This window comes from Gymnodraco acuticeps, unplaced genomic scaffold, assembly GCF_902827175.1.
Source record: "Gymnodraco acuticeps unplaced genomic scaffold, fGymAcu1.1, whole genome shotgun sequence".
Classification (NCBI taxonomy): Eukaryota; Metazoa; Chordata; class Actinopteri; order Perciformes; family Bathydraconidae; genus Gymnodraco; species Gymnodraco acuticeps.
The window spans coordinates 559,030-575,065 of NW_022989890.1; the positions used below are offsets into that span (position 1 = coordinate 559,030).

General features: G+C 41.5%; 2 protein-coding genes across 4 annotated transcripts; both read right to left on the reverse strand.

Annotated features, from left to right (window-relative positions):
- Nucleotides 1-1,446: 1,446 nt before the first annotated feature.
- si:ch211-244c8.4 (calphotin) lies at nucleotides 1,447-6,134 on the reverse strand. Its single transcript, XM_034199603.1, has one exon. The coding sequence runs from the start codon at nucleotides 5,962-5,964 to the stop codon at nucleotides 2,374-2,376; it is 3,591 nt and encodes a 1,196-aa protein (XP_034055494.1). The 5' UTR covers nucleotides 5,965-6,134; the 3' UTR covers nucleotides 1,447-2,373.
- A 1,204-nt stretch (nucleotides 6,135-7,338) lies between these two features.
- Nucleotides 7,339-14,145, reverse strand: LOC117536718 (organic solute transporter subunit alpha-like). Of its 3 annotated transcripts, none has more exons than XM_034201711.1 (9): nucleotides 14,089-14,145; nucleotides 12,637-12,890; nucleotides 10,783-10,934; nucleotides 10,583-10,656; nucleotides 9,732-9,890; nucleotides 9,431-9,542; nucleotides 9,196-9,342; nucleotides 8,440-8,545; nucleotides 7,339-8,345 (listed from the first exon to the last, which is right to left on the reverse strand). In XM_034201711.1, the coding sequence occupies exons 2-9, from the start codon at nucleotides 12,710-12,712 to the stop codon at nucleotides 8,191-8,193; spliced, it is 981 nt and encodes a 326-aa protein (XP_034057602.1). In that variant the 5' UTR covers nucleotides 12,713-12,890; nucleotides 14,089-14,145; the 3' UTR covers nucleotides 7,339-8,190. The 3 variants fall into 3 exon arrangements, with proteins under 3 accessions (XP_034057602.1, XP_034057609.1, XP_034057616.1); XM_034201718.1 differs by lacking the exon at nucleotides 14,089-14,145 and adding an exon at nucleotides 14,066-14,083; XM_034201725.1 differs by lacking the exon at nucleotides 14,089-14,145 and adding an exon at nucleotides 13,998-14,053.
- Nucleotides 14,146-16,036: the final 1,891 nt, after the last annotated feature.

Consider the following 16,036-nt stretch of genomic DNA (forward strand, 5'->3'; position numbering starts at 1 on the left):
TCATTAAGGCACTCATGTTTTAAACTCCTCCTCTTGACACCCGCAGCCTTTCATTGGCTGACCTAGTGGGGTTGCCTTGGAAACACAGAATGAAGCATGCTAAATTAGGTTCTAAAGAGGCACATCGTCTCTCCAGAGGCGGAAGACACAAACACATGCAGACCATAGAAAGTCATAGTGGCCTCAGTGCATTATGGGTGTTTGTGTTACATATTTAGGGCAATGGGGCATTATACACAAACAACCTATATACAGACAAAGCTTATGCTGGTTGAATCTACCTCAAGGCTGTTGTCACTATCACTTATAAGCATGAAAGAGTAAATACTGGGAAATCATGTGAATAGAGGTGGACAAAAGGCAGCATTCACTGCTTGTTTCAGATTTCTTCACAAAACATATTCATAGGCAGTTTTTCTGTAATGAAGAGCATGCTGTTAATTATCACACTGTCACAATGTGAGCCCTCATAACAAGCCTGATTGTAAATCTACATGCTGTTAAAACCCTTTTTTTAATTCCTAATCGCAGTTACAAAAAAGGCAAACCTTTGTAGTGTCAGAGCCTCAGGGGGAAACTGTTCTTTTCTCAGGAGAAGGTTTACCATCTGTGACCAGTATCAGCACCTGATGTAGTGAAATCCTCGTGTTTGTCTAGGCCACAGGATGGTCCTCTCTTCTCAGCTTGCAGCCTCTGGCTTGCTGAAGTACACAGAGGTCTTTTTGTGTCACCTCCACATTTTTTTGGTAAGAAATGCACCCTTACGCCTTATTCCTAACACCAGATGCCTCTAAACATTACCCCATGACTCAAATCAACTTCCCATCTTTAACCTGAGGTTTTACTCTCACCAATAGTAGCACTTTTGCTTTTCAACATGTTTTTCCTAAATTTCTTGTGCAAAATTAAGAAGGCCCTTTTTTTTGACAGCCTTTCCTGTTCAAATAACCAAGCTTTTCTTCTACTATTCAATGACTAACTGACTGGTACTAAATGACCAAATCAAATTATCCACTCAGGCATTATGCAGCACATTCATTGGGTGCATTTCGCACTAAAAATAGCAATGACACACATTCCCGAACCCTTTTCCTGATAATAAGGTATGCATGTTAAGCGGTTTCCCTTGCAGCTGATTGGCCGGGCTCTACTGACATTCATGTGCTCGCTTTTCAGGTCAGTGAGCTTTCAGTGTGGATGATGTTGTAATGATGTTTCTATGAGCCCAGGCTGTAGTAAGATGGTGAGCCATTCGTGAAAATGTCAAATGTGTATCAGATCTCTTTACTATGATCCTACTCTTCTTCACTTCCTTCCACATATAAGGATCACAACATTTCTAATCCTTCTTAAAACACAGCTGATAAATCATTTACTATGTACCACATTTCTGCAAACGTACACAATATTAAACATGCCGGATAAAATCCACAACTTAAACAGATCTCATCTTGCGAAGTATATTCATATTGTTTTATTGATTAAATAGGAAACAGAACAACATAGATGAGACTATAGACAGAGATATTGATCTCATCCGAGTATAAGTGGGATAAGGAGCAGTGCCAGTGAGATCTCATCTCAGCATCCTCTCTGTTTCACTCAAATGTCCACAGTGCCATTCATAATAGCTGCTGTCCACTGTCCACTTCACTGGGAGGAAGGTTAGTTCCAATTCTCCCTCAAAACCAGTCCGTCCCATAGTTCACAGTGAGATCTGATCATGTTACATATGAGCAGTCGACACAGGCGATGTACATTTCAACATCATGTGCAAAGATTAATGGCACGTTTTTATGCTACATACATCCAGAGATTGGTGTGGAATGTAAATTTGGTCGTTGCATTACTTTATAGAGCTCTTGCTGTTCTTCTTCTGACATAAATAAAGGGACTGGTTATTATCAAAGAGATTTGCTGGAAAGAAAGACAAAGAGTTGACGGTTTCTACAAAAGGTGGGAGTAACAAAAGTTAAAAGCATTGTAGAAAATATTAATTCTGAGTCGGAAAAGCACCCTTATAAAAAGGCACTCGCCCATGTTGTGTATGTGTTTGTCTATGTTCCCAGAAGTCCTTTTCATCTTGCTTATCCTTAGTCAACGATGCTGCTGTGTGTCCAGGTGTGACCCTGAACCTTTCCTGAGAGCGTGTCCAGTTGGCTCAGCACCAAAGAGCCAGGATTGTTGCTTCGGCTCCTTGTGGAGATATTTTGTGCTTGAGTGCTGTCAGCCTCTTGACTCTGGTACTATCGCAGTGAAGCCAAGAATCACTGTCTAGAAAACTGAAAAAAAGTCAGGTTGTGTAGTTATATAGAGGAGAAAAGTCGCAGTCAAAGCCATAATCTGTATCGTTGATTGATGCAGTCCATTGTTTTATTTTCTTATCTGGGTGCTTCCACATGCAGCTGCAGGTTTATTACCGGCCCTGCGGACAGGAACCTTGGACACGGGTATCTTGGTACGATAGGGTTCTTTCGCCTGAGGGATTTGTGAGGCAGCGTGAGGCGGAGCGCCATGTTTCACAGGGATCTTTGAGTCACGCGGTAAACTGGTGAGGACCTTCGGTTGGGGAAGCTGTTGACTCTCCTCCTGTGTGTTTTTTGAGGTGGGCACATTAGCCTCAACATTACAGATCTTATCTTTGATCCCGGCATCATGTGAGTTGAAATGAGGCCTCTCTTTTTCGAGAACAGGAGTAGGTGGGTCCCTACTTGCTTCCTCATCATCGTGTTGACTGTCCCGGACAGGTATCCTGCCTGCTCTGCCCCCTCCAACAACAGGGATTTTACTCAATCCTGATGCCTTTGGTTGAGGTATCCTCCTTTCCCTGGGCTGGCCCTGGAGTTCTTCTGTTTTTGACAGCATGGTCTGAGGACCTGTGCTACTTGGACTAGTCAGTCCACCATCGACTGATGCCCGTCCACTTGCTAGCATCTTAGCAGAAGCTGGGGCCTCACCAGGGGTCGAAGAAGGAGAAGTGACAGGGCTATGGGCAAGGGTTGGTGCAGGAGGGGGTTTGGGTTGAGAAACTGGGATCTGAGCAGAATGGGGTTTTAATACAGAAACTGGGATTTGTACAGGGGCAGAAGGTTCAGTAGATACATCAACTCGGGTCTGAGCAGGGGCAGGAGGGGGTTTAGATACAGAAACTGGGATTTGTACAGGGGCAGAACGTTCAGCAGGTAGATCAACTGGGATCCGAGCAGGGGCAGGAGGGGGTTTAGATACAGAAACTGGGGTTTGTACAGGGGCAGAACGTTCAGTAGATACATCAACTGGGATCCGAGCAGGGGCAGGAGGGGGTTTTGATACTGAAACTGGGGTTTGTACAGGGGCAGAACGTTCAGCAGATAGATCAACTGGGATCCGAGCAGGGGCAGGAGGGGGTTTTGATACTGAAACTGGGGTTTGTACAGGGGCAGAACGTTCAGTAGATACATCAACTGGGATCCGAGCAGGGGCAGGAGGGGGTTTTGATACTGAAACTGGGGTTTGTACAGGGGCAGAACGTTCAGTAGATACATCAACTGGGATCCGAGCAGGGGCAGGAGGGGGTTTTGATACTGAAACTGGGGTTTGTACAGGGGCAGAACGTTCAGTAGATACATCAACTGGGATCCGAGCAGGGGCAGGAGGGGGTTTTGATACTGAAACTGGGGTTTGTACAGGGGCAGAACGTTCAGTAGATACATCAACTGGGATCCGAGCAGGGGCAGGAGGGGGTTTTGATACAGAAACTGGGGTTTCAGCAGGAGCAGGAGGGTATTTAGATTGAGAAACTTGCATTGCAGTAGGAGTAGGTGAATCTTTAGGTGCGGAAATTGGGATTTGAGCAGGAGCAGGTGGGGCTTTAGGTTGAGGGACTGCGATCTGAACTGGAGGAGGAGGTGCTGGAGAGGCTGTAAAAACAGCATGAGGAGCAGGGGTTGGGGTTGGAGTTGGAGCAGGGGCCATCTTATCTAAAGAGACTGGTGCATAAGGGGGTTTAGTCAGGGGAGGAATCTTATCTAAAGAAGTTGATGATGGAGTTGGGACAGACACAGGGCTGGCTTGGGTTTTAGTAACAGCAGTCAGGTTAGAGGAAGGAAGGATATCTGGAACTTTTGCAAGGGAAGGAGGGGCCTTATTTAAATCCAGTGGGCTACAGTTGAGAGTAGGCTTGGAAATGGGTGCAGATACCAAGCCGGGGGTCGTAGTTGATGTGGGAACCGTTGTCACCTTGGGGGGCATAACCAGTTCGGGTTTGGGAGTAACAGCACAAACTGGTGAGATTATCACTGGGGCTTTAGGTTCTCCTGCAGCTGAACTGAGGGAAGGTTTGTAGGAAGTGGAAGTTTTCAGGTTCAAACTACTAACTGTATCAAATTTAGCAGGTGGAGGTTGGGTAAAAACAACAGGGGTGGGAGGGCTATGGGTTACTGGGGGAGCTTTAGCTGATGCAGGGGTTGGAGTAGCTACAGTCAAAGGTGTACTTACTGAAGCAATAGTTTGAGGAGGAGGTGTAATAGATGCGAATTTGCTCGCCTTGAAAGTAAGATTTGGACCGATTGGGGGAGCCTTGGCTACGGCAGCCGGGGTGTTCGGGGGAGCTGTTGTAGAATTAGAGGTGGTGCTCAGTGTGGATTTAATTGCCGCTGAAGGTTGAGATATTTTAGGAGCCGAAAAGCTTGTCAATGTTACAGGGGGAGTTGAGGATTTAGTTGCGATTGGAGTTGATGTAATTTTAATGCTAGCATAAGTGGCAGAGGCTGGAGTAGAGTCCGAGTTTAATGTGACTGAGTTAGTTGTCAAAGTGGAAGCTTTGGTCAACGTCGTGATGATTGAGCTCGGCCTGGAAACGGGAGAAGAGGTCGTAGCTCTTGTAGCTGTCTTTGTCCCAGGGGTGTAGGATTGGGTGTAGGATTGGGCGGAGGCTGTTGTGGGGACGGCTACGGGAGAGGGTTTTGCCGTAGCAGCAGTGCTAACGGAGGTCAGTGGTCGTGACATGGTGGGTTTGGAGAAGATAGATGTGGACGATGGCGTGACTTCGGTCCAAGCGGCAGTGATGGGACTGCTGGCTCTTCCCCACTCTGCCTCCACATCAGCCATCATGTCTCCACCCCCTGATATTGAGTCAAAGGTCAGGAGAGAGGAGATGTCTGCAAGCAGGCAGCTGAGGCTGTTATCACCGGGTACCAAGGGTGGGTCAGAAGTGGGTAAAGTTGGCACATGCTCGTTAGTTCTACTCACATTTCCCGCTGTCGCCTGAGGAGCTGTGGTCTCTGATGGGGACGTGTCTGCACTGTCCTGTGTTGTTAAACTGCTCGCCTCCCAGCTCTCAGTCTTTCGGCTCTTCAGAAAGCGCGGCTGGCATTGTGGGGTGAGGGTCATATCCTCTTTGATGATTTCCACACTGTTGGCGCGGGACAACATGAGAAGTGGGCTCGGAGGTGCTTCCTCCTTCTCCTCTTTATCTTTTGACCTGAACGTAACATTGTTAAAGAGACCCTTCAGCCCTCGCCGTTGCCTGCCCACAGGCTGGGACACAGTTTGGACTCGACGGTCCCCTACTCCTCTCCGGCCGCCCCTCAGCAACGACAGGAAGCTGAGGGACTTGGCTGAACTGGTTGAAGAAATGGAGGCGCGAAATGGAGCAGCAGCCATAACGCCATATTCTCCAAGCTGCTCCACCTCTGACGGCTCCCTCTCTCCTTGACTCAGCTCCTGTCCCCTTTCCTTGTCCAGCTCCTGCTCTGAATCTGGTGCAGCGTTCTCCGATACTCCATCTATGGTTTTGCTCGTGTTAACAGGTGACTTGTTGTTTCCATCCCCTTTGCTTCGAATAGAAAAGATGTTCCCTGGCTTGCGTTTACCAAACAGCTTGAATCCTTTTCTGATTTTTCCACTCGCCTGGGATTCACAAGGCGGGGGGTCCATGTTCTCCGTTTGTACATCCATCTTCTCTCTGTTTCCCCCGTTCTCCATCCTATAGTCACTTCCTGCTGTTATTATTCCCCAGTCAGTGGAGAGAGCATTGATGTCCAGACGTTATATCTTTCCTCTTCTGTAGGCTTGCTTTACCTCCGTTGCTCTCAGTGTTTTTCTATATCGGTTGTCTGTATCCCTCCCTCTGTCTGTCTCTCCCATCCAGCCCTTTCTCCTCTATTTCTCCCTTGAAAGCCCCTCCCCTTTGCCTCGTTTTTGTCTGGCTGCTCTCCCTTGTTGCCATAGCAACTGAGGAGCTAAGCAGCTTTCGTCAGCAATGCAGGGCCAGGGGCTGTCATCAACCCACCCTGAACGCAGCTTCCCCTTCCTCTCTGTCTGATGACTCTGTTTACATAACACCAAAGACAAATGCTCCATTAATAGGGCCACATTTTGAATTAGAAATGATCTGGCTTTATGTGAACATCTCATTCAGATTAAGGCAATGCACCTTCAAATGCCTTTATACTAATAAAGGACTGGCTTATCTAAAGCCAGTTGAGTAGCACTTGAAATGTTTGGCTCTATGAAACCTGATGTACTTACTGTATATGATTCTGTTTTCTTCAAGGTTGTGTCTTCCTGGTCGAATGTACTTATTGTAAGTCGCTTTGGATAAAAGCGTCAGCTAAATGTAATGTAATGTAAAAATGCAGCCTATTCATCTTTTATTGGAACAGTTCTGCTTTTATTTTGAAAACTGGTCAAAAAATAAAAAAGCAATGCCGTTTTATAGTTTAATAACAAATATTTATAATAAGGGCACCCATTCATCCGATTTAAATTTGGGAAATTATTAAACTTTAAGTGGACAATATTTTCCTCTTTGTCCCTTATGCTGCACATGACTTCAAAAAGCATGGTTTAAAACCTATTAGATAACAAATATAACACAATGCAATGCATCCAATGAAGGGATACTGTTGTTTTGGTTGTACAAAAAATTAATTCAATCATTAAAAGTGATCAATCTTGTGTGGGGTGACCTTTTAACAACCTTAACAGAGTAAACTGCGGTCCTGAAGACAATCACACATTTGAGAGTTATTAATGAAATGTAAGTGAAATGACACGATTCAGGGAAATAACATTTGATTCAACTACATTGTATATTAGTTATCTTTCTTATTGTTTAGTTTTGCCAATAATATTATGTCTAAATGTGTTTTTGAACAGGCATTTGGTAAAAGTTCAAAAGAGATTTATGAAAAACGTGCTCAAGTAATTATTTCCTACACATTTTTAGTTAATTGATGTGATACAAATGTTTGGGAAGATTTGCAAGAAGGCAACAAAGAACATAGCAAGCAAATACCTAAAAAGACATAGGGTATCCGGTTTGTTTGATGTTTTTAGACAGTTTATTGGATGTTGGGCTTGGTACAAACATTCGTTAATGACTTGAATTATTCCTCCTAAAATAAGTAACTGACTAAACCTGTTAGTTCTGGCTGAACTGAAAGAAATAATAAATATTAATCATGTGAGTCAACTTTTTTTTGGTTGGACGAGCATGGCCTCTTGTGGTTGCTTATGAAACAACACAGTTTGGCTGTAGAAGGATGTTGGGTGTACACTGAGTCTGAAAATAAAGCTGCTGTCTCATCCGTCTGTGTCTCAAGTAGGTCTGAGTAAGTGGGTCAGCAATCTTTGAAGAAATCTGGCTGTTTTTCCCAGATTGCGTGAAGACAAAAACATTTTACTCTATACACTGGGAACAGAAGAGAAAATAGATCCTTTGTATCAAATATATCCTCAGTACAATGCATTCAACCTGGGCCCTTTCATGACAAAAACATATCCATCTTTATTTACTGTACACTTCAGTAATAAAAACACAAAGCATCAAATATCATTTTAGGACTCATTTCAGCATCCACACATTGACCAAAGTCACCATTATTGGATAGTCTCTCTTTATGTTTCTCACACACTAGTTTACTAGACAAATGTAAAAATGATGTTCTCCCATACACAAATATTCATAAACCTACATCTCCAACCTTTTGTCCACCTTTTTTACTATACATACATAAAATAATGAAAAAACTAAACTTTCAACAGTTAATGGTTTTTGTTCTATCACGGAATGAGGTAAACAAGTTATCTTCAAATAATATTATATAACTTTAAAGTTTGGGATATTTGATTATCTCTTAATTTAGAGGATCTGACACATCGTTAAGAGCAGTGTTGACTTCCACTCTTACATCACTGTCTCCTTTTTTAGACATCATGCTCCACGAGGGCAGTCTGCAGGGCGTTGTGGTTGTTGTCATGTGCCTCCTCTGAGGGAAGTGCGTCATACGTACGACGGTACAGTCTCCGATTGATCAGAGTGAGGATGAACATCTCCATGATCATCATCTGCTGACTTAGCACTACACAACAGAGAGGGAAAGAGACATAAACAGGGTGTCAGATGGATTATTTTACTTCACACATGAGCAGCTGACTTTCAGAGAGGTTTCTTACTGGAGCCACGAGCTTGAGAAGAGAAGGGAGGGGCGCAGGCGATGGTGCCATTCAATGCCAGGATGTTAATGATTGATGTCTGCAGCTGACTCAGTACGAGTATGAGCTGATGAGAAAACCAAGACTTGATTAGTTACATACTCTATGCAGTGCATCATATGTCAATATCTAGTTTTCTAGCAAAAGTTTTGTATTATGACCCCAAACAAACGCAAATAAAGCCAAGGAGATTGGTGTGAAAACTCTGTTCGACACTAATTTGTACTGCTTTCGTTTTTATAAATTGAGACTCCTGACATTTAAGCTTTGATGATCTGTCGGTATAACACAGACTTGTATTGATGGTTACCGCCGATTTGCAAAACTGTGAAACCTCTCATGAGACTTACTCCTAACCTTACCATCCGAGGCCAATCCTAACCGTAAAGGCCTTTACCCACCGGGAGCTGCTGAAGAAACCACAGGGAAAAGGGAAATACTCACAGGCAAATATAATACGAGAGGTAAGACTACTGAACCCGAGTGTTGTAGTGTAAAAAAGACGGGTTATCAACCAAGGGTTACCTTCAAGTCATGATCTTTTGAGTCTAACCTCAACCATCTGGCTAGAGATTTGCAACAGAGAGATTACACCCTAGATGTTTCACTTTCTGTTTTGCTTTCCTGATAAGGATGCATATACTGTTTTTCACCAAGGCTTTTGCTGGAAAGAAAATTGAGAATAGTGTACTTTAAGTGTTGGTTGTATTGACTCACTTGGTAGATGGCATACTTGGGTACCAAGTTGATGCTGCGTAGATGGCTGTTAACGTTCATGAAGATGATGGCAACAGGCCAAAGGGAGATGATAGTGAGAATGCCAATGAACGGGTTAATCCAAATGGCTGTACCAGTAATCTCTAACTGAAAAAGAAGCAAAACAAATGCTTTGTTCATGTCAAGTTCACTTAATATCCAGCGCAGTGAGATGTGACACTTATCAAACCCTTACATCAGAGAGATCAAAGTTGCCGTTTGTCCACAAGACTATGGAGAGGATGGAGAGCACCGTCTTTAGGATTGCATACTGAAGAGCTCCCAACTTCAGGAAGAATAACAATCGCCTGAATGATCCCATACAAAGAAATATACTCATTATAAATGTTCACAATGTGTAGTCAATAGAGAGAATGAATGGATATAAATAAGAGCATGATTAAATTGCCTAAAAATCTCTATATACACATTAAAAGACCACAGGCTTCAATTGCTAAAGGCAGAATGGTAGTATTTGTGTAGGCGGGTATAAATACCGTGACATGTGCACGCGGGGTAGACAGACGCAGCAGCAGCAGCACGGGCCTGTGTTGACCCGAAAGGTCTCCGTGGAAAATCTCTGCAGAAAATTATTGGTGCCGCCCAACTCCTCGATCATCAGAACCAAGACCTTATACACCACGACTGCAAAATAACTACACAGATAAAGAGAAGTGATTCTTACAAAGAAAACACTTCAGGTACTGGACTTTTCTTTTGCAATTTCATAAATTTGACTTGAGTGGTTTCAGCAAGAAAGCCATATGCCAATTGTTTTAATTGATTACAAAGAAGAGAACTTGTTTTCTGACAGTGAGTACAAATAGGAAGCACATGCTGTACTGTACGTACTGTGCTTAAATCTCGTAAATCAGAAAACACATAAAATGCAGGCTATTACTGAAGGTGGCAAAAGCCTATAAAACGTTCCTGCGTTTTATTGAAGTTGAGCACGTGCAGGTTGGTGATGAGGCATTCTGGGTGTGTGTACTGATTCAACACGTAGTTAAAACGTCCTCCCATGTTCTTTAGCTTATTCATACCAGGGGTGCACGTTTGCCGGGCAGTTTTAAAGGCAGAAAGGTGTTTATTTTAATTAAGATATTGATTAAAACATAGTAAAGAAAGATGTGGATTTCAATTCAAAAAAGGATATCTGAGTTCACAAAGTGAGAACTAGCTTCCGGTCAGAGCGATGCGATAACAGACAACTGATCATTTTATATGTTTAAAGTAAGAGTCTACGACTTCTGTAAATATCCTACTATATCATATTTACGCTGTTAAAAAACTTTACGGTGTGAGAAAATACTTTTCCCTGGGTACTAATTTAGCTGGTGAAACGTACCAGTTAGAGGTCATATCTGTGATCATGACTGCCTTCGGGATCCACATCCCAAAACAAGACATTGTGGCAATGACCTAAAAAAAAAAAGAGCAATTCATTAATGGGCATACTTTAGGACATGAGGTTAATAATGATTTGTTTCACCTATTGGTATAAGAAATAGCACAATATATAAAAAAAAATTAAAATAAAATGCTTACTGGTGCAGCACCACTTATCCACATGAGGGTGGTCTTCTTGGGGTAGGGCATATTTTTATAAATATAAGCGCACTGCTCCAGGTACAGCAGCAGGGATACGCAGGCCATGAAGGTGAGCATGAGGTACAGGCAGAAATCAAACACATCTAGCTCTGATTTAAAAACAGAAAGGGAACCACATTAGTATTCATACGTCGTGTTGTGAGTTTTCATAGTATGTTTAATACTTAAAAACGAAAGTTAGTTATAATCAATTATATTCTTGTATAACCCACGATGAAAATGCTTCATATTTTAGGTTTTTCTATAGTTACAGTATAAACAAAACAAAGTGGTTTGTTTAGGTTGAGTGTATAAGATCTATGAGTTATGGGTGTCTCCTCTGGCAGCAGTCCACAGGGAGGGGGGGCTTCAGGCTTAAGGAGAAACACATTAGAGGCCAAAAAGAGTTCATGTCCTTTTTACCTCACATGAAAAGTTGTGTCTTATGCCATAAAGCTATGGAACATGTCGGGACATGTTTAGCCCTGTACATTAGAGGGCATGCGCAGTTTTCCACAAATTGGGTGTAGAGGAGGAGTTTGTTTTTTGGGGTTTCGATCCAGTTTTTTTAGCATAAAGAGACTGGTTTTTTGAGAGAGCGCGAGAGAGAGGGGGGTTTCCCCTGGTAGACTCTCTCCCGGAAGGCTGTGTCCTTCAGAGCTGGGTTAATAGCTCTCGGTAAAGGTTCTCTCAAACTTGGTAACTATCTCTTGAATTTGTTGGTTGAAATGCTGAGTGAATTTGGTTGAAATGCTGAGTGAATTTGGTTTGAATGCTGAGTGAATTTCTTGGTTGTTGGCTGAGTGGAATGATTTGATGAGAGATGTGTTTGTGAATATTATAACCCGCGACCTGTGAGGAAATCTTCCTCCGAAACCTTGGCGGATAGGAATGTGTTTTTGAAAGGTTAATCCGCCGTCTGTGTCGGAAAAAACGGTATGAAACTGATGTGAATTGATTGGTGAATGAAAAGTTGAATGCGCTTTTTATGCTCACCGGTCTTTTTACGAGGAAATACCTCTAAATTCTATCGGGAGAATTTTAAAATGTCACAACTGAATTGGGCAGTTGAAATGAAAACATTTTGGTAATAAATGTAAGACTGTGAATTAAAGTTTCATATTTGAACATGATCACAGCACCAGGTTTTTAGTATGATTATAATGTTGTAAAGAGAGAAGGTAAAAACCCTGTATTAGTTTGGACCTATTTTTCTTCAAATAAACTGAATCCCACCTGTTGGATTGGGATAATTTAAAAGACACCTGTGCTCTCCTCTCCTGCTTCAAAGGTAAGATTGCACCCTGCCACACACACTTAGGTAGGAGCACACTCCATTTACTGATATCAAAATCCTTCGGGATCCCTTAAACAGATTAAAAAAAGAGTTGTCTGAATTGAAACAGCAGTTAATTGAAACCTGGTTCTTCGGGAAGTTAATAGAGGTGAGATCTTGCTGACGTTGGTGGATCTGAGCCAAGCAGCAAACTTACATAGACTCAATAACTTCGGAAAGGTCAATTAGTAGGTCAGAGTAATTTACTGGAATAAATTATCAGGACCTCTCCGACTCTAAACAGTCGCAATGCTATTTATGTGAAATAATCAGCACAATATTTGGGTTAAAAGAAAATTGTGTCACGTTTTAGGAAGAGAGGCAAATAAAACAAGAACACATTTAAATGATATGTCTCATTCAAGACTCTAAGGCACACAGCTTCACACACGAGTGAGTTGTTTTCGTCATTAGCTCAGATTAGTTGATAAGTAAACATTATCAGCAAGCAGGATATGGTAATATAGGTCACTTACGCTTTATCACGTCAATAGCCAGCGGGGGATCTTGTAAACAAGCTGGATCAATGGTGATGTTGAGATGTTCATCCATGGCTGATATTCTTCTTGAGAAATTCACTAATAGTTTAAAAATGTAACCTCGCCTTCTCTCCTTGAGGAAGTCTCTTCAATAGTTACTTTACTTATCTGCTTCCTTTGCATTGCAGTGTCTGTCGGTGTTTTCAAGTGGGAGGTTCAGATGCAAGTGTACTTTATCCTTTAGGAGACTTCTAAGGAGTAAAAAGGGGAATGACACTTGACAAGTTTATGGGAAAACCTCAGAAGGTAATCATTGATATTCATTCACAGACTTTAAGTTGTCAATGTAATAAAGAAAAAGGTAAGATTCAAAAGGGTGGGACCCATTAAGTATGAGGAGAGATGAACTTTGACAGGGTGTGTTGTTTCTCACCAAATTAATTAGTAGTTTACATTAGTTAGTGCGAATGCTGTTTACAGCATTCCACTATAGTGCTTCAAAACGTTATTCTTCCCCTTATTATTATTATTTCAGCCAATACTTTGGCACTCCATAACTTCAGCTTATTTTCAGCTACAGAAACCATTTAAATATTAAACTATTCAGCCTGTTCAGGAATCGATAGGAAACCTTCAACTTTTTCAAAATATTTTATACTTTTCAAAATATTCAGCTTTTTAAACTATTTTTGTAACATTGAAGTCAATGGGAGATGCCTTCAAATCCACTTTTCCTACACTTTGCGCCAAATGCATCTCCTTCCACATAATTTCAGCCAAACACTTAATTCCAACTTTCAAATGATCACAATACCTTCAGCTATAAAGCTTGTATAAAAATAATTTTGATATCTTTTCAACTTTTTGAGATATTGAATTTAGTTTGGAGCTTGGTAGAAAGGCCTTTTAAAGATTTTTACATTAGAGTAGATGGAGCAGCTCGTTAACTCTAGAGTGCTTTGATCTCAAAACAGAGTGCAGGACAGCTCAAAATTCTACCCCAAAAATGTTTTAAACTTGCCATACTTCCCAAACCCTACACTCCTCAGACATATGTTTTCATGGAAAACGTAGGAAAACCTCTCCTAGGTTGGAAAATAAATAAAAAATAAGAAAAAATATTAAAGAAAATGCCTCTTGAGGGCATTAAGTGACAAAAACGTTCAACATTCCTCCATTAAAGCCCATTGTAATTTCAGGCAGATATTTCCTCACGGTAGCAGCCGCACACCTTTAGTTAAACTGCCAAAAAGGCCACATTAAAACCCAAAACTACACAAAAATTACACTTCAGATACTCAACTTCCTTGACATGCTTCACGTTTTGAAATTTCTCAGATATCTGTTACGGTTCTTACACAAAACGTTCACATGTAAGAGGTTCATCTCTCATTCAGAACAATGGAAACCTGTGATCTCCACACACCTCGTTAGTTCAAATATAAACACCTGTGTAATGGAACACGATGATGTCATCACTCCAACTGACATGCAGCAGACTTCAACAGTCCAGCTGTGAAGACGATTCGGGACAGTCTTGAGATTTCTCCAAATGTTGTTGCCATGGCAACACAATGCTCGCCTTGAAACACGGTTTTCTCATAGCTTCAGTGAAAATACTCCAAACAGCCCAGAACTTCACAGGTTTGATAACGATGCAGCCATCAATGCATCTAAGCGTAGTATGGGGTGTCATCAAATGTCGTCGCCATGGCGACAGACCACTCGCCATGAAACACGATGAGGCTGTAAGTCCAATCGACACTGTCCAATCGTCCCCCAATCTTCACTTGTATATCACCGGTCCATGCCTCAAGAGCTCTACGCCAAATCTGAGATCTCACCATATGCCGTTTCCATGGAAACGCATCCCTCGCCATAAAATATTATGTCACTATAACTCCTATGCAAATGTTCAAAGAGTGCTCAAACTTCACATGTGTGCTAACAGTCCAGCCGTGAAGACATCTATGTGACAGTTTTGAGATTTCTTCAAATGCCGTTGCCATGGCAACACAATGCTCACCATGAAACACGGTTTTCTCATAACTTCAGTGAAAATACTCGAAATGGCCCAAAACTTCACAGGTTTGGTAACAATGCAGCCATCAACACATCTAAGAGTATTATGGGATGTCATCAAATGTCATTGCCATGGCGACAGATCATTCACCATCAAGTTAGTTCAAAAGTTTCCCAAGCCTTTTTACTTTCTTTTCTCATCTTAATACAAATTCATTCACTACTACTTATATCTGATATTTAACTCCTTCAGCCTATTTTCAGCTGCAGAACCCATTCAACTATTACATTATTCAGCTATTTCAGGACATCAAGGCTATACATGTTGTTGTTTATACCTTTTTTAAACCTTTTCTTTGAAATATTAAGCTTTTTCTGCATTTGTTTAGCAAGAAGCAGCTACCATTCAGTTAATAACATATTCAGCTTTTTCTGCATTTTCAGCTAAATTCAGCCATAAATGTTCACTGTTTACAGCATTCACATGCATTTTCTGCAGGAAATGCATTTTCTAGTTTGTGATTAAATTGTCACATTACGGTGCCCAGTTCCCTCTACAAATATTCAGTGTAGGATTCTTGATTTATGTCTGATTATTTCTATAAATAGTGTCAGAAAATATACTTTTTAATACAACCCATTTATTTCAATAGGGTAAAAAATACAATATATATATATACATATAAATGGCATTCACTCTGAGAACATTTGGAGGATAGACTGAGTATATCAGATTATGACCTTTTCTTGAGCGAGAGATAAATAAATGTTAGTATTACAATAAAGTGGGATACCATGAATTAATAAAAACATTGCAAAAAATTTAAAATGTTTGAAAGTCTAATGTAATTGAAGAAGTTAACAAAAGCTCAAAAAGGGTTACATTTCTAAAGTAACGCTGACACACTTGACAGCTTAATCTGTAGTATTGTTATGGAGAGGTGAACGACCTCAGTGTCATTCACCTCTCTCCCAGCTAGCCGCCACTTAGTTATGTACCAGAGAAATAAAATAAAACAATTCAATATCCAGGAAACACCTTCCCTGAGTCTGAATATGCCAGCTCTGATAACTGACAATTTATTTTATTTAACTGAAAAGTGAATAGTAACCCATTTTGATGGACCTTGCTTGATGCCCCTGGCCAGATTTGTCATCACAAAGCTTTACAGATGTGTCGTTGAAGTCAAATTTAAGCTGTGGTCGTAGCAATGGGTCCAAAAATAAGAGGATGGGGGCTTTAAGGGTTTAGCCCCTGGTCTGATTTGACATCCACAAATTCAGTTGAGATGAAAATGCCTGAAGCGTTGCAGGGATGTGGTCATAAACAGACATTTTTACCTTCATTGACGCTAGATAAAACAGTCAGGGTTCA

Coding starts and splice junctions, on each gene's coding strand:
- si:ch211-244c8.4 (XM_034199603.1), bottom strand. CDS start 5,964: ATGGAGAACGGGGGAAACAGAGAGAAGATGGATGTACAAACGGAGAAC.
- LOC117536718 (XM_034201711.1), bottom strand. CDS start 12,712: ATGGATGAACATCTCAACATCACCATTGATCCAGCTTGTTTACAAGAT. Junction 10,657..10,782: donor GGATAAGTGGTGCTGCACCA/GTAAGCATTTTA, acceptor TTTTTTTTTTAG/GTCATTGCCACAATGTCTTG. Junction 9,543..9,731: donor CCCCGCGTGCACATGTCACG/GTATTTATACCC, acceptor GGGATCATTCAG/GCGATTGTTATTCTTCCTGA.